This window comes from Brachycentrus maculatus, unplaced genomic scaffold (genome assembly GCF_059751285.1).
Source record: "Brachycentrus maculatus isolate JH-2025_06_01 unplaced genomic scaffold, ASM5975128v1 h1tg000026l, whole genome shotgun sequence".
Classification (NCBI taxonomy): Eukaryota; Metazoa; Arthropoda; class Insecta; order Trichoptera; family Brachycentridae; genus Brachycentrus; species Brachycentrus maculatus.
The window spans coordinates 1718069-1744000 of NW_028280780.1; the positions used below are offsets into that span (position 1 = coordinate 1718069).

General features: G+C 30.7%; 3 protein-coding genes across 4 annotated transcripts; 1 reads left to right on the forward strand and 2 right to left on the reverse strand.

The window, feature by feature from the left end:
- Window positions 1-2787: 2787 nt before the first annotated feature.
- LOC148313026 (hypertrehalosaemic prohormone-like) lies at window positions 2788-6334 on the reverse strand. The gene is made up of 3 exons (XM_088270334.1): window positions 6187-6334; window positions 5186-5351; window positions 2788-3219 (listed from the first exon to the last, which is right to left on the reverse strand). Exons 1-3 carry the CDS (start codon window positions 6198-6200, stop codon window positions 3112-3114), a joined length of 288 nt encoding a protein of 95 aa, XP_088126460.1. The 5' UTR covers window positions 6201-6334; the 3' UTR covers window positions 2788-3111.
- Window positions 6335-16780: 10446 nt separating this feature from the next.
- Window positions 16781-19093, forward strand: LOC148313027 (uncharacterized). Its single transcript, XM_088270180.1, has 4 exons — window positions 16781-16799; window positions 17220-17407; window positions 17900-18604; window positions 18900-19093. The coding sequence occupies exons 1-4, from the start codon at window positions 16781-16783 to the stop codon at window positions 18960-18962; spliced, it is 975 nt and encodes a 324-aa protein (XP_088126306.1). The 3' UTR covers window positions 18963-19093.
- An 889-nt stretch (window positions 19094-19982) lies between these two features.
- Window positions 19983-25063, reverse strand: LOC148313028 (uncharacterized). 2 transcript variants are annotated; one of them, XR_015838508.1, is made up of 5 exons: window positions 24481-25063; window positions 23448-23660; window positions 21726-22176; window positions 20558-21438; window positions 19983-20512 (listed from the first exon to the last, which is right to left on the reverse strand). XR_015838508.1 is itself a non-coding variant. In XM_088270346.1 (4 exons), exons 1-4 carry the CDS (start codon window positions 24676-24678, stop codon window positions 21128-21130), a joined length of 1173 nt encoding a protein of 390 aa, XP_088126472.1. In that variant the 5' UTR covers window positions 24679-25063; the 3' UTR covers window positions 19983-21127. The 2 variants fall into 2 exon arrangements, 1 of the variants encoding a protein (XP_088126472.1); XM_088270346.1 differs by having other exon boundaries at window positions 19983-21438.
- Between the last annotated feature and the right edge of the window lie 869 nt (window positions 25064-25932).

Sequence of the window (25932 nt, forward strand, 5' to 3'; positions counted from 1 at the left end):
GAGATACGTTCAAATTTTATTATTTTTGTTTGATGACAAATGTTTTAAATTATCTGTCATATTCACAGTTCATTGGTGGGGGGGGGGGGGAATTAATTAATTGCGCGCTATTAAACATGTAAATAATAATAAAGTTTATTTACTTTCAATTTGCATGCAAACATAATTTTTCTCCTGTACTGTATGTCGGTAAAATCCATTTCAATTCACCATATGAATTGGATTAATTGGATCATGAGAGATTTCTTTTTCATAATTTTTCCTCTGTATCAGTCTACATCGGATCTTTAAGTATATTAATAAATAATTTTTTACAACAATATAAAAAGAGGTTTTATTTTTTTTCTACTTTATTACTAGCAAGGATTATATATATTAGACCATGTAAGGATTAATTAAAAAATAAAACAAAGTAGCAAATAATCGATGACATTTTATTATAAATTAAATTAAAGATAGTCTAAATAAATTCTTGCATAGGTATACATAGGTTATGTGATAAATAAATATACATATATATATATATATATATATATATATATATATATATATATATATATATATATATATATATGTATATATATATATATATATATATATATATATATATATATATATATATATATATATATATATATATATATATATATATATATATATATATATATGTATATGTATATATATATATATATATTATATATATATATATATATATATATATATATATATATATATATATATATATATATATATATATATATATATATATATATATATATATATATATATATATATATATATATATATATATATATATACTTATATATATATATATATATATATATATATATTTATATATATATATATATATATATATATATATATATATATATATATATATATATATATATATATATATATATGTATATATATATATATATTTATATATATATATATATATATATATATATATATATATATATATATATATATATATATATATATATATATATATATATATATATATATATGTATATATATATATATTTATATATATATATATATATATATATATATATATATATATATATATATATATATATATATATATTTATATATATATATTTATATATATATATATATATATATATATATATATATATATATATATATATATATATATATATATATATATATATATATATATATATTATTTTGACACGTGTTTAAAAATAATTAACAATAATTTTATATTTATTTTTCTCTTTTATATTTATTTTTCTCTTTTCTCTTCGAAAGTTTAAAAGCTATTTACCAGCATATTTTAAATGTGCAATATACAATAAGAATAAGATAAGTTACTATAAGATTTTTAACGATCTTATTGACACATTTCGAGAAAAGTACCTACTTATATACTTAAGTAATATATCATTGGTTATGATTACAGACAAAAATTAAACACGTGATAAATAATCTGTTTACGTAGAGAGATTATTATTATATTTTTTTTTAGATATTTAAATATCCAAATTATTTTATATATTTATTTGAATTCTTGATAGAGAGGTAGGGTAGTAATTCTAATTTAATTTAATCTAATCTAAAAGGTTGGTTATAAAATAATTTTCTGAACATAAAGCATATTTATTGTACATATCGCTCACTCCTTTCAAGAACGTCATAAATAAAAAAAACTTGATTTTTCAGGAGAACGTTTTTAATGTTTAAGAATATAATGAAATGTATTAAAAATAATAAAAGTCATTTATTGAACGTTTTACTGTGCAACATATCTTTTTAGGTAAAACCTGAAGGTTTTTTTCTCCATTTGAAAAATATTTAGTTTATTTAAAAAATAACTAAACAATACCTTTTCTTCAAAATGCAAAAACAACATTTTCTACCCTGTAGCGGGTAAATATTAAGTTAAAAACATGCCTCTTTTGCTGGGATATAGTACATTTTCTGGACATTCCGAAAACATACTGCACAACTGAAAATTGACGATTTTTTATTTATGACGTTCTTGAAAAGAGTGAGCGATATGGTTTATGTATGAAGTAAATAATTTTTCAATAATCCAATAAACGATAAACCTCTAATATTTATTCAATGCTACGCTAGATTGGTACCTGAAGCGGAGGGTTGATCACCTTCTCTTCATATGTTAACGATCAATATAACACTGCGTTATGTGATGCACCGCCCTATGCACCATCGGGTACGGACGAAGGTATTGAAATAATTTACTTGAGGACTTTGACGGTAAAAATGTATGTTTAATTTAAGTTTTACCTGATAACTACCACTACTAGAAATAGTGGTATTTACCAAGTAAAATTTACATAAAAATAAATAGATATTCCCACGAAGTGACAGCCGAATCATTAATGAAAATAGTAAAAACGTATTAAAAATTCTTTCTATTAAATTCATTTTCCATGTCTTCCCATTCCCTGTTATCAGTTCTTACTTTTCTTAAAAGAAATTTTGCAAAGACCTCCAACAGATTTAGCAGCTTGAAGCTGTCTTCAAGCTACCGCAAGCAAAGGTGACCATGTAGATATAAGTAGAGGTTTCATTATCAAAATTTTAAATCAAAATATTTATTTCAAAAAATTACATAATAGTTTGGTTTCAAAATTATAAAATGATATAAACCAATGTTCAAATGGATAAATGTCAAAGTCCTGATATTTTAGAAATAAGTCAATAAATAAATTTAATTTAAATCATAATATAATTTTCCTTACATTAGATATATTGAATCTGAAATTGCAACTATTGAAATGATTAATAAAAAATTATAATTACATGGAATAATAAATACGTAGGTAGGTACCAAAAAATATTAAAGTAGATGTTACTTTTATGTCAAATACCTACATGATTTGATCATTATTCTAGTGAGATATTTTAAATATCAATTTTAATTTAATTTTGTCTCAATTAAAAGATATTTTATAATGATACATTTAACGATACGTTGTCAATTATTCAATTCTTAAAATTAAAATATTCTACGTAAGTTCGTGCCGTGTTAAATTTGAAATCCATGCCAATTGTTTCCGTGTCAGGTTTGATGTGTTCTCTGTATGTTAGTGCCATCTATCGCCGACCCGCGAATATAGAAACGGGGTTACTTTCAATATCGTCCGCTTGGAGCAGTCGCATCATCACTCTGGATTCGCAAGAAACGAGTTGTCGAAGTTCATCCTTAAAAAAAATATGACAATAAAACAAAGAACTGATGGAAAATCATAACATCTAGAATATGTAAAACAGAGCAAAACACGTCTCAAGTGATAACGGGTTCTTAATAATTTTTTGCAGAGCTCTGTAATAACCTATTATCATTGTATCAAAAATCATTTTTCAATTCTTACATAGATGGCAGTAACGATCATGAAACGAACAATTATCAATTGAAATTATAAAACTAGTCAAGTGTAAGTACTTAACTACGCAATGCAATTCATTGAATTTTTTATGATATTCACGTCAAAATGTTGTAGTTATTTAGAAAAAAATATTTTGAATGGAGGTAGTGACGTATTTAGCGTAAAAATGTTGCGCTTGAGTCATTATAAAAAAATAATTAATTTATCATATGTAAATCAATTATAATTCAAAACAATGCTTAAATTTACTCTTTTATATATTTTCTCGAGTTTATGAATTTATAGTAATAAAATTAAAAAATTACAAGCCAGAACCAAATATCAGATTTTTTTTAAACATGATTTTTTCATGACTTTTTTGTGTTTTGGATATTTATAGTACGAATAATTTTGAAAAATTATTTTTATGTTAATACGAATAAATTAATAAAATTTGGTTTAAAATATTCTGTATTTTGAACGTGTTTTTTACTATAAAAAACTTGGCATTATCAAATATATATTTCAAACGAATTGAAAGTGTTCTAGTCTGAGAATAAAGTGTGCTGAGAGTGTTTGGGCATGTGGAACGAATGAGTGAAGAAATAAAAGTAAAGCAAATTTATGAGGCGACTGTAGTTAAAACTAGAAGCAGAGGAAGACCGAGGAAAATTTGTTCTTAGTGAATGAAAATGGTTAGGTCAGGAGTCGGAATGATTGACAGATTTTGTATGAGGAGATGCATGAATGTGGAGATGCTAAGATTGTTTGCAATGACAGCTTAGTGTGGCATTCTATTCTCTGCCTACTCCTGCGGGGAAGCGGCGTGATGGTCAATTAGATAGTTTCAAATTGTCAAAACTGCTTCCAATAACGACTTTTTCACAATGAGATTTTCGATCATGCTAATGGCGTACGACCGTACGTTTCGATCATGCTAGTGACATAGACCGTACGTTCCGATCATGCTAGTGACATACGATCGTATATTTCGATCATGCTATTGATATACCTACGACCGTACGTTTCGATCATGCTAGTGACATCAGTATTGCCATATATACAGATTTATCTGTATTGATACAGATTTGAGGCTGCCGTTACAGATGACAGATTTTACTCTTAGGTAGTACTTTTAGTTTTATACAGATTTTTGGAATTGGACATAGTATATGATAAAAAAGAAGAATGAAAATAAGTATAGATTTGAGCATGATTAACATTTGATAATAAGTTAAAGGATTATTATTATCAAAACAACTACAATGATCCATGCTACAAACTAAAAATAGAAAAGGATTTGATTTCTAAAATTAGTAAAAATGTGTATAAAATAAATTTTATATTTTTGGTTATTGATTCTCTACAGGATTTATACATATTTCTAGACTATTTGATTCAGATTTTTTGGTTTGGAATATCGCTCACTCTTTTCAAGAACGTCATATATCAAAAAACTTGATTTTTCAGGAGAACGTTTTTAAAGTTTAAAAATATAATACAACGTATTAAAAATAAATATCAAGCCACTTATTGAACTTTTTACTGTGCAACAGATCTTTTTAGGTAAAACCTGAAGGTTTTTTACAAGTTTTAGGTTGTTTACATTTTCTGGGCATTCCGAAAACATGCACAACTGAAAATTGACGATTTTTTATTTATGACGTTCTTGAAAGGAGTGAGCGATATGGCAACACTGAGTGACATACTCGTATTTAAATCACGTAGCCACACGAACGGTGTCTTGTTTTACAAACTGCGCGTATCTGCGTATACCTGGACCTGAAATTCGAGATATTTACCAATAGCATGTGACAAATAGCAGCTGTGGACTTGGCAGAGCTCTTGCAGTCCGTGTCAGTCGGTGCCGCCCTCTTCCCGGCGTTCCAGTCCCGACTGAACGTCACCTGCCCAGTGCACCACGAGGTGCAGAGAATCATTAAGAGGATCAAGCAGTGGCCAACCTTCCTGTTACAAAAAAATGTCCATACTCATATTGACAGTATTGTAAAAGTAAATAAATAAATGAATAAATAACTAATAAAATAAATTGAATTAAAAAATAATTTAATTTTTATTTGGCGAGTACTACCGTAATGCGGATACACGTTACAATTTCTCGATAGTTCAATTTGTTTCTGACAAAAGACTACTATTTTACTAATTTAATACTTAGCATATCCATTTATTTTTACTCAAGATACTTGTTTTAATTATATGTACTGATTAAATTTAATAAAACTTTACTTAGTAAATACCACTATTTCTTAAAATCTAATGTGACACTATTGTATTTCGATGCATTCCGGATCATTTTCAAACATCGTATGTGAGGCTTATTCTAAATTCCTCTATTGTCTATGTTCCCACTGATTAAGAATAATAAATCATTTAATAAATAAAAATAAGAAACAGCTCCTTCCCCCTCTTCATCCTTCAATATCCCAAGGACACAACTCTAAAATTTAGACTTAGCTTCACGTACGGTGTTTGAAAATAGTGGTACCTATTTACCAAGTAGAACTTTAATTAAAAATGGATACTTATTACCACAGTGCCGAATTAATTCATGAAAAAATAATTTATTTAATTAACAATGATATCTGTGTATTTTTCTTAAAAAAGTTAAAATTTGGTTTCTGCGGTTCTCCGATCTATTTATTTATTTGGTTGGCCTATGATCATATCTGATTTGGATAAAACTGATGTTGATTATGAACTCATTTCATAATATTGATGGATAGCTCTATTTTTGGTTCCAGCACCCTCAAGTACATATTTTTTATGAAATAAAAATTCTTACCTTGAGTTTCCCATTATGCTCCCAAAATTTGAATATTAATATACAATAATCTTTGTTATTTTTTGTGAAATATTAATGTAATTATTACAGATAATGAATGCGAAGATTTTCAGATCCGAAATATTTAATGGAGTTGAATTCGTCTTGCTGTCGGACAGGTAAATCGCAGAGTAACTGAACGGCCACCGCTTTTGTCCTTTTATACATACTGTAGGGGTGGTTTCCTCCCACAAAATCCCTACCACACACCCCCATCCCCGTACAGCATGATTAGGGTAGTCGTGATGTGTGAGTGTTTTCAGATCTTCGTTTTTCTTTGTATACGGAGGGTATTTCATTGGATGCTGAGAGTCATAATGAAGAGGAGCACACTTTAAATATAATATTAGTAAATATAAAAAAAATATGTTTGATAATATTCATATTTTACAGCATTTTTAGTGTACCCAGATACTTGTTCACAAATCTGGATAATCTCTAATAAGGTTTTATTTTTTACACTTTTTTTATCATCTTTATATAGATGAAGAAGAATATGGAAGTCTGGGGATTTATACGGCTTACGATTGTCTATGCCATGACGGTATAGCCAAGCCTATGACGGTCGTAAGCCGTGTAAATGCCCAGACTTCCATATTCTTCGTTGTCTGTTGAGATGACAAAAAAATATTATATCAGACACTGGATATCATTATAATACAAGAAGACATAATAAAATACATTTGGAGCTGATAAACACCACTAAGTTTGGAGTAAGGTCCTTGAAATACGGGGTCCGCCATCTAAAGTTTTTTTTTTTAACTAGTGCTTATTTCGTGAATGGTAACACTTAGCTCATGTCTGATTTGACAGATAATTAGTTTTATCCTTCCGCTAAGCGAATATGGTTGTGTATACGCTTGAACAACGCTGGGAAATATTGCGACATTACTTTGAAAATCATGGTAATGTTGCAGAATGTGTGCGAAAATTGCGTACGGTTTTTGGAAGAAGAGAAGCACCGTCAGCTCCGTATGTTCGTTATCTTGTGAAAAAAGTGAAAGAAACTGGCATCCTCATCGATAAACCAAAGCGTGAAAAGCCAAAAACAGTGCGTACACCCGAGAATATCGATGTTGTGGCAGAAAGTGTGCGTGAAGCGCCATCAACATCAATTCACCGTCGTTCTCAACAATTGAACATTTCGGAGACATCATTGAGACGAATTTTGCATAAAGACCTTGGTATGACGCCATACAAAGTCCAATTGGTTCAGGAGTTGAAGCCAACTGACCATCCAATGCGTTTTCGCTTCGCTGAGTGGGCCTGCGATCGACTTACAGAAGATGCCGATTTTGCCAAAAAAATCATCTTTTCGGATGAAGCTCATTTTGATCTTGGCGGGTATGTAAACAAGCAAAATTGTCGTATTTGGGGCACAGAAAACCCGCACGCATACATTGAAAAGCCGGTACACCCAAAACGAGTCACTGTTTGGTGCGGATTTTGGTCCAGAGGCATAATTGGGCCATTTTTCTTTGAAAATGAGCAAGGAGTGGCCGTTACAGTCAATGGCGATCGTTATCGGGCCATGTTGAACGGATTTTTGTTCACAAAAATTGAAGAGGAGGATATTGGCAACATTTGGTTTCAACAGGACGGCGCTACGTGCCACACAGCCGAAGCTACACTCGATGTTTTTTATAGCATTTTCAAAAAAAAAAGTTATTTGGCGGACCCTTTATATTGTTTATACCCAAATTAACCAGTTGCCTGACTTACAATATATAAAATAGGACACAGTCAGGGATCCATAATGAATGAACTAAAAAAAAAACTTTATAGAAAGATATTTGTGTTAGTGGTTAGTTATAATATTTTTTTCTTTCTTACCTTATGTTTTTTTCAATGCTTTATATCCTTTATTGCTTTATATTTTACAATTTTTTCCGTGTTTCCTTATTTGTTTATCAGTCTTGATAACTTTAATACCATGTCCCAAAATGAGTAATGGAAATTACTCATCGGGAATATTAGATAAATGACTTATGTATGTAATATTATATGTTTAAATAAATAAAAAAGTGAATAAATAAATATAAATTTGCCAAAAAACTCGGGTACCTGAAAAGTCAATGTTTTATTAGTGATTATAATAGTATAAACCACGTTTACCTATTTGAATACTCATGATATAAGTAATCCGATAAAAATTAATCTTTTATCATTATTTTCTTAACGTAATTAAATTGACGTTGAATACTTCCGTTTATTAATCATTAATCAATCAATAATATATGTATATCAATATACAAATATATGTTTGTGTTTTTTTGTCCAAACGATGACGCATTTTAAAATATTGGATTAGTAAATTATTCTACATAAAAACATGAACGTCTTGACCGGAGAAACGATCTGTTTTGTATGTACTCACCCCATTATCAATTAATTAATTCTGTTTTATAAAAAGTTCAATTATATAATAATTTTTGGATGATAATTGGGGTAGGTCATCATTTATTACAAAATACATACTCAAAGCTCGTTAGACCAAATGAGGAAAATGTTCTTTATTTATACATATATATATATATATATATATATATATATATATATATATATATATATATATATATATATATATATACATAAATACACATATATATATATATATATATATATATATACATATGTATAGATTTACCTAGATAATTCGACAAAAAATTAGTTTTATTTTGTTTTTATTGACGTCACCGCGAGCCGGTTTGAAATGGATAAGAAATGATAACCAGCGTCCATACTTTGGTAACTTACCTACAAAATATTTGCATTTTATCCCAGAACATATTTATCCTCGGTACAAAATACTGTGTGATCCAAAAGTATGTAATTTTTTTTACGAATTAGTATAAATTTTGAAATCATGAAATTTAGAATAATCCTTTACTAAAGGTACTTCTAAATTGTGCACTGCTTGTCTTTTCCATCACTCTCTTTCGTCATTTTCTAACCACGTTAATATCTTATTGATCTCTGTACATTTGAAACTATTCGTTTTTCGTGGTCTCTATTAAAATACTCATATTTTATACGTTCCCATAAATTATTAGATATCTTTGTAAAATGGCTGACTCATTTCCTCACCAAATTATTGTATAATTTTAAAACAAACTTTTTGGTCGTGTCAATTAAAATTAGGTAATTTAGTTGTTATTTTTGACATCTCATCAAAGATGAAGAAGAATATGGCAGTCTGGGCATTTACGGGGCTGACGACCGTCATAAACTGGTTTAAGTGATCACTTTACACATGTGTAACGTTAACCAATTCTACCCATTATTGACAACCACACTATTCAAATCCTTGGAAGTTCTATATATATGAACCGATTTCGAAACGTTGTTCTTGAATCATTAGAACTTCACTGGAGACATCTATTGTTGTGATGCAAAGAAGCTTTTTTATTGAGCAGAAACTCTTTTATTAGTATGTGACATTTGAATCCTGGATTATAATCACATACTTGAGAAACGCCAAAAAATATCATTTTTTTATTATTTTAGCTTATAATTCGACCAGTTAATTTATTTACAACATTTTGAGTGTGTCCAAATACCTGTTCACAAATCTGGATTATCTCCAATTATAGGAGTTATTTTCATATTATTTTTGATATCTCATCAAAGATGAAGAAGAATATGGAAGTCTGGGCATTTACGGGGCTGACGACCGTCATAGGCTGTGGTTTTAATCATACGAATTGGTGATTTCGAACCCGTTTATTTTTTCTTCTTATGTTTTAATAGTTATTTAAAATCTACAGTTTTTTTTCTTTTCATTTCATTATTATTTTCTTTCTTATTCTTTTGTATTTAGCTATATCTTATAGTGTATATTATATTTTATTCCCAATCATAGGCTATGCCTTTGTATTTAATTATAGAAATAATTATCAATTAAAGCTACTTTCTTTTGACCAGGCAGTTCTTATTACAGACGATATTAAATTTTAATGTTTTTAAAAGAATCAACATGTAACATGTTAACACAACCCCTTTGAACGAGTCTTCAAAGGTCCGATTTTTATTTACCGTGAGAGCTGTTTGCTAAATATCATGTTTACCAAATAATATTATGTACTAAATTCGGTAAGATTTTTCACCCACCGTTTATATTTTTGAATCCCGTGATAAAATATTCATAAATAAAACGAAAAAATACGTATTTCGTAGAATCCTCCAAATTTTTTTTCTCTAATTGGTTTTCTAAACTTTTGTATTATTTTAAAACTCACAATTAATATTAAAAATATCTAAATTTGGAACAAATCTGAATCAATAAATAAGTCATTTATATTTACAGCATTTAAAAAATGCACGATATTTTTTTTTCCTTATATTTATTTTATTAAAAACTATTCATTGAAGTATAAATGAGCCGCTGCGCGAAGAGCCACACGTGTTTCCACCTCCTTAGTGTAAGGATCAGCACGCTCGGCTACCATACTGGAGGTCCAGGGTTCGATTCCCAGGGGGGGGTATCAATTAAACATAAGTAATTTTTTTCACTCTAATATTTATTCAATACTGCCCTAGACAGCTACCTGAGGCGGAGGACTGATAACATTTCCTTCATGTGTTAACGATCAAGATAACACTGCATTTATATAAGTGCCCTATGCACCACCGGGTGTGGATGAGGGTTTGAATGAATAAATCAACAACTAGTTACAACTTTTTTTAGCATCTCAGAAGGATAATATGGAAGTCTGCATATTTACGGGGCATTATAGGCTGGTTAGGTGATCACTTTACACACCTCAAAAAAATTACAAAAAATGTACAAATAACTCCTGAAATGGAGAAAACCCAGACTCGTGAACATGTTTTTGGACACACTCAAATTGTTGGCAATAATAACGATATTATATTAATGAAATTTTAAATATGTAGATGAAAACAAGAAAGGCAAAGGAAGTAGGATAATGTACCATAAATAGTTTAGGGGGTAAGTTAGAGGAATCCAAGGAAGAATGATATGACGGACAGTTAAGATTTCTAAGAAAGAGTGTCATGTTTCAGACGTTTCTTGAAAGTCTTCAAAGACGGTACATTTTTCGCATGAACAGATCTGGCCATAGTCTGATATGTTGGATAGAAAAGGAATTACTGGAGAATGTAACGAAAATTTTGGTATATTACTATAACAATTCAACTATTTGTATACCTACAGGTGTTTTTTTCAGAGGTTTATTTTTCAAATGCAATCATTGTTTCAACTGTCTGACTGTCAATTTGACCTCTAAAAAAACACCCTTTATAATATACAGTGACTGATGCTCGATAAGTCGATGTTTAATATTTCTAGCAAGAAATGTATTTTATATTTTTATCTTACATCACGAAAAAATAATCCCCATGATATTGAACAGTGTTGATCCCGGTTAAAGATAACATATAATTTCATGAGTTAAAATAATGACATGTCGTTTTTCATTGTTGGTTATTTTAAATGTAAAAATAAAACACTTTTAAAATTTAATTTCATTAATTTACTAGATATTTGTACCTACTTATAAGTACAACTGTACAGATCTAACAGATCTGTACTATACAGTAATCTACAGAGTATAAGATATGTTATAACATGTCTTATACTCTGTAGTTACGTTATGCCTCTACTTTATTGTTTGTACTTAATTAATGATATAATATTATTTTTTATTTATATTATTTGTGTATATGTGTGTGTGCTTTATTTAAGGCCAGTTTAGAGTTTATGAACCGTTTTAGAGTTTTTTTTTCTTATGTATACTAAAATTGCCAAACTTTTTTTTCTCTTTTTTGTGTGTATATTAGGTAAAAATGGATAAAAACAATAAAAAATGTATATAACAAAGAACTACCGACAAGACACAAAGGGTGGCTTGGTGAGTCTCTGCAAAAAATATTTTAAATATGTTTATAACTGTTCTTTTAAATAAATGTATACAATTTAAGTAAATAATTATTTTTTGCAAAAATTGTCCTATTGATTGCTTTTGGAAAAGTCGATATATCGATTCTCAACACTCTAGCGGTTCTTATAAATACGAGAACTACAGATGTTCTCATCAACGGATGATGACAAAAATCCAAACATATGTACATAATTCTCGAAGCTTGTATTTACCTTTATAAACGTAAAATTGGTCTTATACAAATGTTTAATTTTCATATTATAATTATAACATATTATTCCACAAATTTCATGCCAAATAAAAAAATAATACCTGTATTTTTTTTTTTTTAAATCTTGTCAAAATTAAAAGAAAAATTTTTTATCAGATAATAACATAATTTTTCAACTGAAAGTTTGAAGGATACTGAAGCAATTTCTTTGAAAAGATCAGTAGGTATCTGTAGGTAGATCAAAGACAACAAAGTTGCTAGAGAAATATTTTTTTAATACCATATTAAAAAATAAATTTATGTTGTCTTAACGTAAACACGTCAAGGATAAACTGAGCAAATAAGAGAATCATACACTTCAACATATCCACCCAGATTGAAAGCGAATCGAGTAGGTTAAATACGTACACGTTTCAGATATCTCACCGCGAGACGTGGTCTGAAAAAAGAAGCCTTCAAAAATTGAAAAAGGTTGCTGAAAAACCCGCAAAGTAAATACTAAATATTAATGTACATATTTTATATTTCAGCACCAACGTACACACTGTAGTCACAGGAGAAAGTGACCAAGTGCATTTTTTACGAAAAAGGTAATTATTGACTATTTGATATCTTACTAGTTTAATATTGCCCTGAAAAAAAATCCCAAAGTGATTTTAAACTTGGAAGTATAGTATATTTGTAAAAATATATTATATTTAAGTAATATACTTGTTAAAAATGACTAAGTGCATCGATGTTTATTTTCTTGCCAAGCAAAGGTGATTTAAATGGCCCTCCTAAACATTTTACGTTTTGTTAGTTGGTCAGTTTCTCCTGTACTACTTTATATTAGGGAATTCACTTTTGTTTATTTATTTTACACACATATTTAAAATTAAAAAAAAAAACGATAATATATCTTCACTAGGTTTTTAACCATAAAGGCATATTTTGCAATAATTTATTAATAAATAAATACATCAATTTATTAATTATACTTTGTAAATACAATTTCATTTAATTTTATGCATTTTAACTGTATTTAATCTACTTTCACATTTTTTTGCCAACTCCATGCTTCACTTCCATACATTAGGGTAGTAAATAAACAATATATGAAATGACAATAGATCTATTCCTTAAATTCTACAAAAAATTATATTGAGGACGGATTGACTTTGTCATTTCATTTTTTTAAAAATTGAAATGTAATTTTATTTTAAAATTACTAAAAATATTTTATTATAACTTAATTATAATGTCTTATGTAAACAAAATTCAAAATATTTTGAATTTTGTTTAGTAGATAGTGTTTTAGTATTAATCAGTCTTGATAAAGAAGCGGTTAGCTTCGAAACCGGTGGACATTATAATTAAGAAATAATAAAATATTTATAATAATAATAATAATAATAATAACCATATCCGCTCCCTAGGTGGAGCATATGGAGTCCACAAACTGTCTCCAGGCTTTTCTGTCGGCTGCCAGCTCCCTTGCATCCTCCCAAGTCAGATCCGCGTCCCGAAGTTCTGACGAGAACTGCCGACGAATTGTCAGCAGTGGTCGTCCTGGGCGGCGCGAACCTGATGCCTTGTAAAAGAGGCAAGCTTGATTAAGGCTCTCGGGAGGCATGCGGAGTACATGGCCAAGCCAACTGAATCGCCTTTTCTTTTTTTTTTTAACAGTATGAAGGCTGTCTGGAGATCGGATTTATACTCGGTGAAAACCAAATGCCGCCTATACAATGCCTGCATTGCTCCTGTTCTCTTATACGGCTGCGAAACATGGCACCTTACAAGGGCCCAGAGCAGCCGTGTACTAAGCTTTGAGAATAGGTGTTTGCGGAGAATCTTAGGCGTGCGGTGGTTTGACTTTGTGAGGAATGAAGAGATGAGGCGCAGGACGCAGCAAATCTTGGTCACAACTGTCGTCAAGAAATATTTATAGTGATTTTAAAACAAAGTTACATTTTAATTATAAAATATTGACAGTTGATACTTTATTTACGATCACCCGGTAGATCAAACGTCAAATGAATAATAATAATAATAATAATAGAAATGGAATAAATCATCAAATTAATAAGGTGTTCGGAAAGTTTTTCCATCAAAGTACGTTGTCTTGTTGTCTTCGACATTGCCTCGGAATCATTCTGATACGCATAACCAACCGAAAATATCCGTGCTCAGTCATCCGAGAATTTTTTTCTTAAGCACTGATATTATATTATTCATAAATAATTTATTTTTCTTGTTTCTCTGAATCAGGCCTGTTGTTTAACTCATCTTTCTGGATAAATGCACCGTCATCTTTATTTTTTGACATCTCAACATAGATGAAGAAGCGTATGGATATTTATTTATTTAAATTTAACAACAAAGCCGATTACAATTTACATGAATTCATATATATGTATTTCAAAAAAAGCATGTAAGAAAACAACAGTAAGTTTCAAAGAAAGCTTAAAAAAATGTACCAAAAGAAAAATAAAACAAGAGTACCTACAAGACAAAACAAAATAACCAATAAGGATACATCAAGTTTTATAATCCGAGTGAAATTGCCTAAATCTAGTAGTGCTGAGATGAAACAGATCCACCTCTCTTGGTAGGCCGTTCAGCAGACCAATTATCCTCCCCACAAGCATTACCGATGAATAAATGGTCTGTGTTGCCTGGCTCTAACGTAGTTCTCTGGCACATTTTCAGGACTTACGACCTGTATATTTTTATATATGGCTTTATATTTCTAATGACTTTTCTGAAAATTTACAATATTATTTAGGGAAAATATAGTGAACGCCGCTTCACCACAGGATTTTTTGCCCGTTATATCCGAAGTTCCTCAAATACAGGTCTATTATATTAAGGTTTTACTTTATGTGTCCCTGTCTTGGGCAGCTCTAAACAGTAATATCAACAACAATTTTTTCTTCTTCTTTGGCCTTCTGTCATCCATTCTGTAATAGTTGATTTAGGAATCTTCCATATATTTATATTTTATCCGTCTGTTGCTATTTGCAGCCAGTTTCCACCCCCCACAGTGCGGCACAGTAGAATCTACTTAGTCCAAAAATGCAAAAAAAACGTACTACAAAAAAATGTCCCTTACTGTGTTTTGGCGATGTCGTCAGACCATGTTTTTTGAGATCTCTTTTATTCTGCCATGATTTCCATCTCAAAAATTTAGAGGTCCATCTTATGGGGTCCTGTCTTGCAACATGTCCCGGCCATTACCACATCGCTCACTCCTTTCGAGAACGTCAAAAATCGTCAATTTTCAGTTGTGCATGTTTTAGGAATGCCCAGAAAATGTACTATATCCCAGCAAAAGAGGCGTATTTTCAACTTAATATTTACACGCTACAGGGCAGAAAGTGTTGTTTTTGCATTTTGAAGAAAAGGTATTGTTTAATTATTTTTCAAATGGAGAAAGAACCTTCAGATTTTACCTAAAAAGATATGTTGCACAGTAAAAAATTCAATAAGTGGCTTGATATTTATTTGTAATACATCGTATTATATTTTTAAACTTTAAAAACGTTTTCCTGAATAATCAAGTTTTTTTATTTATGTCGTTCTTGAAAGGAGTGAGTGACATGAGTCGTGCCACGCGATCCATGATCAAAACGATAAAAAAACAATAATATTTGCCAATTAATATTAATTTATTTTAAAACATAGATATTAAAGATAAATTCACAAAGAGTTATATATTAAAAATTTTCAATATAGGAAAAAAACGTTAGTAAAATTCACTTACAATACAAAGAAGAAAAAATATTAATCTCTTTTAATCTGGATGTTTTTACAATTGATTTAATATATCACAAATGTACAATAGTAATAGATCATACTTATAGATTAAATTGATATTAGAATGGTATAAAAGGTAAATTATTTTAGAAAAATCGGTAGTTACACATTTTTTTCGTTGTGATAGTATTTAATATTTTTTTTATAAACAAGATGAAAGGTAAGAATGTTGTTTCATAAATTATTGTGATTTTTTAAGAAGCAGTGCGTTTCTTAATATGTTTTTAAGTTTGATATTTTTTTATATCCTCATTTATTGTATATTTGTTAAATATTTTTTTTTGTATTGAAATTTCTTGGTGAAACTGCTATATAGTTTTTACCACTTTAAATTTATTTGACCAGTGACCAAGTTTCGTTGTTACCAACATCATTAGACTGTGTGTTCATACAAATATGCTAAATGTACAAATTTTCTAGATTCACCCATATATTATTTAAAAACCTTTTTTCTGTATAAATCCATAACCATAATAAAATGCACAAAAAATCCATATTAAAACCCTTACTAAATCGTAAATGAAATTATGTACCATTATAATACACTTCTTAAATTCATTTAATTTTAATTAACTTCATCGGAAAAATTATATAAGCTCATAGTTTTTAACTCTGAATTGTTGCGTAAATAAACCAGACATAGATGGCTGCCGTGAACGCAAGTATAAATTGTCATGAAATTTATGATATATGTTTGACCTCCAAAAATTTAAGTATTGTGGTTGTCAATCGTGAGTAGAATGGTCAATGTTACAATTTGTAAAGTGATCACTTAGCCAGCCTATTACAGGTCATAAGCCTTATAAATATCCAGACTTCCATATTCTTCTTCACCTATGCCTAAATATCAAAACTTAAAACCAGCCTATGACACTTCACTTCAATATGTATTAAATATTATCCTGGACTGGTTCCTGAAGCGCAGAGCTGATCACCATTCGTTCATGCATTAACGATCAAGATAACACTGATTTTATGCAGTGCCCTATGCACAATTGGGTGCAGATAAGGGTTTGAAGAAGAGAAGATGAATGTTGGAATGATGTTATCTACACCCAAATTGAGAAATATGTTTTTTCCAGTTTTCATCATCCTGTCAATAGTTGGGTTGGCCCAAGCCGCTATTCCCGAATGTCCATTTCCAGACTCTAGCGGTAATGCAGTGTACTTACCGAACCCAGATGACTGTTCCAGCTTCTACATTTGTGATGGCCTTACACCCATTCTTCAGCCATGCTCTCCTGGTCTTTGGTATAATCCAATAATACAAGTGAGTTACAAAATACATCTATATACCGTTATACAACCGTTTATCAGAGGAAAATAAATAGAAAGAAGTATAATATAATAGTGTCGGGTTGTGGTCCCGTGGTTAGTGTCGCAGACATTCTTACATAGTCAGAGTTTCTCGGTTCGAATCCACTCCACCACAATTTGATACCTATTGCTAATAATAAGCCGCTTAGGCTCACAGGAAAAGTATGAAATTGAAATATTTTTGTAAATAATGAAAAACACAAATATTTCTTTTTTTAATAAAAAAATGCAGGAAGAATTATTTTAAAGTAAATATAAAATTGTCACACACATAATTAACAATAATGTGCCCTCACTGGGTCTTCCCGTGCCGAGGACACATTTAACTATATTTATTTATAAATTACATAAACTATAAAATGTTAAATTTGCAGTGAATATACATAAATATTTAAAGTATTCAAGTAATGACTGAAACTCACAATAGATGAATAATGTTTTTCAGACATGCGACTTCCCTGTGAATATTCCGGAGGGAGTTTGTACTCCACCAGGTCAGATAACAACTAGCACGTCTCCACCAATTAATATAACAACAACAGAATCCCCGGGTAATATTACAATAACGGAATCCCCGGGAAATATTACAACTGTTGGACCACCAGGGAATATAACAACAGAATCCCCGGGAAATATTACAACAGTTGGCCCACCAGGAAATATCACAACAACAGAATCCCCAGGAAATATTACAACAGTTGGGCCACCAGGAAATATCACTACAACAGAATCCCCGGCAAATATAACAACAACGGAATCCCCGGGAAATATCACAACAGTTGGACCACCAGGTAATATAACAACAACAGAATCCCCGGGAAATATTACAACAGTTGGGCCACCAGGAAATATCACAACAACGGAATCCCCGGGAAACATTACAACTACAGAATCCCCGGGAAATATCACAACAGTTGGACCACCTGGAAATATAACAACAACAGAATCCCCAGGAAATATCACAACAACCGTTGGACCACCGGGAAATACAACACAACCTAGTGCTCCCGACTGTTCAATTTCTACACCAGGCGGTGAGGCGATCTTCTTACCCAACCCAGATGATTGTTCAACCTATTACGTTTGCGAAGGTCTTATACCCAATCTTCGCCCTTGCTCCCCTGGTCTATGGTTTAATCCAATAATACAAGTAAGTTATGAAATATATATTTAATTTGTAAAGTGTATTTTCTGCAGAGTTATTCTGAACATGCAAAGAAAAAATCTGAATCCTTCTACTTCTGATGACTGAGGATGGCAGCCCCTTTGCTATTAGATGTCCTCTCTCTATCTGGATTTATCCTGTGCCTTCCAAGGTCTTCCAGGAAAAATAGCCCTGAGGCACTTTGGATTGCATCATTCCGCTTGGTCAAAATTCTTTCTCGTAATCATCTATCCTTCATTATGCTGTCACTACAACTAATAATTCATTTGATTTTTTTCAGACATGTGACTTCCCCGCGAATATCCCTCAAGGAACATGCACCCCACCAAAAAAACTTTCATAATGAAGTCACTGGAATGTGTAACACAATGAAACATGAAATAAGGCATCCACAATGAAGCTACCAGATAATTCAACTACTACTAGGTAACCAGCAGCAAATATGGCAACATCAACATAGGAAATATATGTTGAAAGCATAACAATTAATTGTTTTATTATTTTTAATGATTTTACAAATTTGTGATAGTATGCACTTATTCCTCAAATAAAATAGAAATTTCAAAACAAAATTATAATGATAATTTAGAACTATTAAGGGAAAATTTGGAAGAAATGGAATTCAGTAAAACATTCTAAGTAGCATTTTATCAAAATTCTGAATAGTAATAGGATTTCAATATACATATGCAGTTACTGCATAGTTATCTTTTACGAGTAGGTACAATTCATGGGAAGTATGATATTGAATCCAATGATACTGAAAAAAATATTTTTGTAGAAGCACTTTTTCTCTTTATAAAAGCAGTACAGGTGTCTATGATGAAGGATATTACATAATTGGGAAAACTTACTATGACTCCGTTTTTCCACAGAGGTAGCCAGAGAGAATAGAAGGCCAAAGCACCCTATTTTCATAAACATTCACTGCCTATTCCACATTCATGCATTTTCGCTTACCTATCAGCCAATTATTCCAATTCCTGGCCTGACTGACCACTATCAAGTATTTGAAATACATACTTGATCATGCCAAGCTTTCCCCAGTCCTCCTCTGCTTTTATTTATGACTGGATTCACCGAATATATTTTTTTACCATGTTTTCCTCACTCATGTCCAAATCATCTCACACTTTTTCCTTAGTTTTATTCTTCTTTTTGTAGATCCTAGGGATCTGTTTGTGCCTCCGCATGTCGCTCTTGGGATGTTGACTCCCAGCTGTCTTTCCATCTTTTTGGAGGTCTGCCTGGGGGCTTAGTTTTATTGATAATGCTAATCTCAGCCTTGCATTATTTCCTTATTTTACATAAAAAAAAGCAAATAAAAGATACTTGGTAGGGTTTAAGCAGAAAAAACAGTATAGAGAAGTAACATGTAGTTTATTTTCAAATTAAATAATTTCATTTATGTATTTCATCATATACATAATAATCATTTTAAATTTACAGTAATGTGTCCTTACTGAGTCACATTCTTCATTTATTGTTTGACGAGTGTTTATTAGTTATTAGTTTGGCTATGAGTCAGGCACTCACGGATGATATGGCCGCTGACACAATCTATTTTGTATATATTCACCTCCATTCTCTAATTATTAATAGCTCTTTTATAAACAGCATAAATTCAAAATCATTTTTTATATAAAAAACCAAGAACTTATGTTTTGTTATTTATGAAAGTCTTTTAAGGAAATGCACAGTTTCTGGGAAGATATTTTATTTGAGTTATTTTTATCCTGAAATTTAAGTGCTTTTTGTCCAAAGCAAGGTTTTTCATACCATTATATGATACAACACTTGTCTTTTCTTTTAGCTGGTTTACATTGCTCCTACTTGGTATCTTTTTCATCTTTTTTCTTCTGCCCTTCATCATGGTAATTTTTTTGCATATCTCTCGGAAGTTTTAGATTGATAATCTTTAATACCCAATCGCAGCACAATTGACACATTAGAGAACTTCATAGTGTCCAGAAAGTATAATATTACCGGAGAGTCTTTAAGGCAATTTAGGAAAGGCACTGATGTATATCTCAGAGCTATATTTTCCTAAGAAAATCAACGGGAGACATGCAATTCTTCTATCAGCAAGCACATCAACTATCGTAGATCAAACATTGTTCCAATACAAATCTCGGTGATAGGATCTTCGTCAGGTTGCAAGTCCCGCAGGATGTAACAACTTCCCCTGAATCTGAGATATGTATTTAGAATTCCTAAATTCCTTTTCCAGATCTCTTATCCTTAGAGACCAGGTTGAATCTAAATTTCCACATTCACTTTTTCCCTTAGACATTTATTGCATTATGCAACTATCTAGAAGTAAGTAACCGGTCTTGATATGATTTTTTTTATAAAAACGGCACATAAATTGACCTTTTTCTAAAAATGTCATCGCATGATGTATCCTATAGTCTCAAAAAATTGAATAAAGATCGTTTTCATTTAATTATTTTTCGGGTTTTTGTCGAAATAATAATAATGTGTATATCAATTATAAACACATTCTTATTATTTCTTTTTTCTCTTTTTTTTGATATCTTGACAACGATAGTTATCCAAAGTATGGTATACTTCGAAACAGGGCTCAACACACAGGCCCACATCGCACTGTTTACATCGATATTGTGTTTCTTTTTTAATTTTGTTCTGTGAGCATACAGCACACCATCTTATTGAAGTATTTTTTTTTTGAGTCAGCGGAAACCTTCCCATAAAATGACGTTCAGTCAATCTGGCTGGTAGGGATGTATTTGTATTCCTTAAAGATCTATTCATGGTTTGTTCCTTTATGTTAGTGTGATTCCCGTCAAAATCTGGAGCTGTAAATAAATGTTAAATATTTATATATTTTTTGTATAATGGTAATATAACATCGTACAGCGTTACCCCACAATTACCATATTTTATGGACTACAAGATGCATATTAATTGTAAAGCAATTTTTTATAAAAAATAACATTTACAACAAAATCTTTTTTACACAGAATTTTAAGGCTCTTTGGAATCCTTGACGGAGTGAAGGCGTGTTCCCTTCAGAAAACATCACATTACACAATTGTAGGTAAAAAGCAGCTTAAATTTGGAGGTAAAAAGCACCAGTACTCACTAGGATCACCTTTACTGTTGCAAATTGATTCTGCACATTCCCCTTTAACATCAGGATAGCAAAAATGTACATCATTACAAATTCTTAAAGAGGTTGATTTATTTTCATAGGACTGTAAATTAGTATTAATCTCTGGTTCAGTCTTGACAATAAAATAATATTTGTTCTGCATAACTGAAAGTGATCTTTCATCAGTGTTTAGAATATCCCTAACTTCATTGTTAGAGACTTGTATAACTGCATTTTCCGCACAAATACCATTCCGAAGATTGCAGTATAGCAAGTCTTCATTACAATGCGGAATTTTACGATTAATTTTGTGAGATACTGCTTCAATTTCGGGATTAAATGCATTTGGACATTGTGATCCTTCAAAAGTATGAAGAATATTATTTTCTTCTAGATCATTCATCTCTGGAACACATTTGTCACTCATGGAAGAGCAGTCCATCTGTAAAAAGTAATACAAGTTGTGAGTTATTTTAATGTGTAGATGCGTAGTCGAATCTGGATATAAGACAGCGCAAAATATATATTTTTAAAAAATCTTATAAAGAGGTTTCTCTCATTTATCCATGCTTTCTTTTAAATGACGGGTTCTTAAGCCAACTGTCTTCTAAAAAGGTTTCGCTTATATCCAAGTATGATTGTACTACATTGAGTGAAAATGACAGCTACAAATGTCAGTTACATAACACTTTATTTAAGTATTGGAAAAACCGTCGATTCTGATGTAAAACTCATGCAAATATCTTCTTCTTTTTTTTTTTTAAATTACCTAACGTCCAAGTAACTCTGAAATCTAGCTACGGCTTATGCAATACCGTTTATCATGTCTCTACTCAGGCTTCAACTTTATAAGTTTCATAGCCTATGCCTACGTGTGAGTGGATTTACACTTTATGTTTAAAGTTACTATAATTTCATGTAATTCATGAGTGAAAATTCTAGGCAAAAACACTCGCTATTTTATCTTCTTCTAACACTCATCAATGGTGTATAGTCACTCCCATCAAAGCAGTGTTATCTTGAAACATTATGGGTTTTCTTTGACTGCGTCATTACAATGACATCTTTGTTTCAAGCAAAACGTAGGTAAAACTGAAAAATAATCTGAAGTGTGGTTTTAGTGTTTGAATTCAACCACAGATGGCAGTACAAGTGCCTTTTTAAAAATAAATCTCCCCAGGCTTTAGTTATAAGAGGGGCCGTTCATGTACGCCCATACTTCTATGAGGAAAGTTTTGTTTGGACGATCATGTATGGCCATACTCCCTGACAGGTTAAGGAAAAGGTATAAATCCACCCTGTAACTATACGTTAAAACCCTTCACGATTCTGGAGTGTATGTAAGATGTAATTTTTTTTTAACCCTTATTTGCACCCGACATTGTGTAGGGGTGGGTAGACATAGGGCACTCTATCATATAAACGCAGTGTAATAATAATAATAATAATAAATTTGGATAACTTATATAGTGCCATTTTTGTAAAATAACACATGGAGGAAAGGTGATGAGCCTTCCGCTTCAGGCATCAGTCCAGGATATTATATTATATTATATTGAATAAATATAAGAGTAAAAATCACTTAAATTTATTTGACCTCGCCGCCACGGGAATTGAACTTGGGACCTCCAGCACAGTAGCCGAGTGTGGTAATTATTACACTAAGCAGGCGGACAAAATATATAAATTTGGCTGCCTGCAACAGTGCTTTACCTCTGGTTCAGGCGTGGACTGTAATTCTGTGTTTGATGAAGACTCTATTGCACATGCGATAAGTTTTTGGTGTTGCCTTTGAGCCAATGCTGGTCTTTGAGGGGAATCCCTTATTTTTTGGCAGTGAAATTTATGAGGGATGACATTTGTTTTTAGTCGCATAACGCCTCCCATAAACTTGACCCTCATGTAGTTTTCAACGTCTTCTTCAAGCTGTAATATAAAGAAAATGAATATTATAACACTTAATCTGGGTAACTTTTGACGGTTTTTGCATTGGTTTTGATTAAACTTTTGTTTTCTAATGTAAGAACAGCTGTAACAGCTGTGGCGAAGAGGTAAAGAAATCGGACGGCAGATTTCTATGAGGATGGAATTCAGGAATTGGGTTGTAGAGTACAATAAGTACCTTAACACATTGTTGTAGGATGGTTTTCTCATCAACCCCAACCCTAATTACACTCAGACAGTCTGCAATCCCACCCTTAGTATACTAATCACAAGTAACTGTAAACCCAATTCCAATCTGTATAATGGTTTTTGGCATCTCTCGCGCTCTACCAAAAGTAAGCAAATAGAAGGCTTATAAACGTCTCCCGATCTCAACTAACAGTATGTTAAAGATGCTTTTAAGCGTTTCGCCCAAACAGTTTGTTAATTGAGGAAGAAATTTTGTGAAAAAAACACTTATTTGTTTATTATTGTAGCTGCAGACAGTTGGTAGAATTCCATATTGAATTGTTGGGTAATATATCCAAAATTAAATGAGGTTTGTTGGATCGAATTCCGCATTTATTTATGTATATGTTAATACGTGACGCATTTCGTCTTCTTAGGACATTATCAAACAGTCAGAGTGTTGTTTTATTTTGGATATAATACCCAACTTATTTATTTGACCACCTCCCCCCTTGGGAATCGAACCCGGGACTTTCAGTACGGTGCTAACGGAGCGTGCTAACTATTACACTACAGAGGATGACTCTGGGTAGAACAAAAAACTAAAAGTACTATCAACACGGTGGTTACTTACATTGAAATGGTCTTCGCAACAATGGAGGTGGCTCTTAGGAGACAAAGGGGGTTTTTTATCGCATCGTTTCATAGCATTATACCATTCTTGTCGCCTTCTGTCATCCATTGGGAAGGCTAGAAACAACTTATCTGGCGTTTTTACTGTAGTGTTTTTACACATTGGAACCAAACAATATTTGTACTTACTTGAAAACATCTCAAGTATAAATACATTAACAATTGCACAAATTACAGTGCTAAATTATCACTCAAAAACTGGTGAGACATTATGGATCCGTTGTTTTGTAGATACTTAGCGTATAAAATTCAATTTACATCGTTTTCATTCAATTAACAATTATTAATTACATTTATTTACATGGGTTACATTTATTATTATAACCTATAAACATCATTCACTATCGAAGATAATGGAGAATACCGTTAATGAAGAATGCGGTGCTTTACAGCATTAGTGTTTGACGAATTAAAATAATCTAACAATAATAAATTAAAAACTTGCTGATATCCAAATAACCTTAAAACTGTCAACTGTCAAAGAGTAAATATAATATGTCAAATTAAAATTCTCAACCATAGATATTTTTGTTTACAAAAAAGACAAGTACAGCCATAAACAAATCACATCCAATAGACAATATTTATAAAAATTAATGACGTACTTACCTACCTTCCGAGTATGACAGGTATAGAGGCATCTATCGAAATTTAGACAAACTTTTTGAACTCCCACACTCGGATTTGTTCTCGCAAAAAAACAGTAAGTATGTATTGTATTTCAACTCAGATAATGACTTATTTTACCATGTGCATAAGTAGTCATACATTTTTATATTCAGAAAATTATATAAAAATAATTATCACTGAAGAAAAACGATTTAATAATCATGGGTATAATAACACCCATATTTCATAGATTTCTACGGTTTCATGAAGCTTTGAAAGCATTTCGATAGAGGTTCAGATTCAGCGAACTCAAAAAAGGCAGACAAAAACAAATATTGTCTGTTCATAATATACTTATTACTTGTTTCATTTTGTTACTTGTTCATATGAATTTTATACAATGAAAATATGAAAAATGAAAATATGAAAAATGATAATAATGGATTTCATTTAACAGACATTATGATTTTAAATAAAAACATATTAAGTATATGTATTCTCAGTAAATAAAAAAGGTAGGTAGGTATATGAAATAAGTGACCAAGATAAATTTGCATATTTTGAATAGTTTTACCTTATAAACATAAAAATAAACGTCAATTATAGTTATATGTTGTGCATTAAGCATATATTCCTAAAAGTTTTATAAAAGATAATTAATTAATAAACAAAATATATTTTATGTGTTTTTCTGTATTTCAAATTACTTTGTGAAATAACATAGTGATTTAAAAATGGAAATAAAACACCGGAATAAATCAGTTTTTTGACATTGTTAATATAA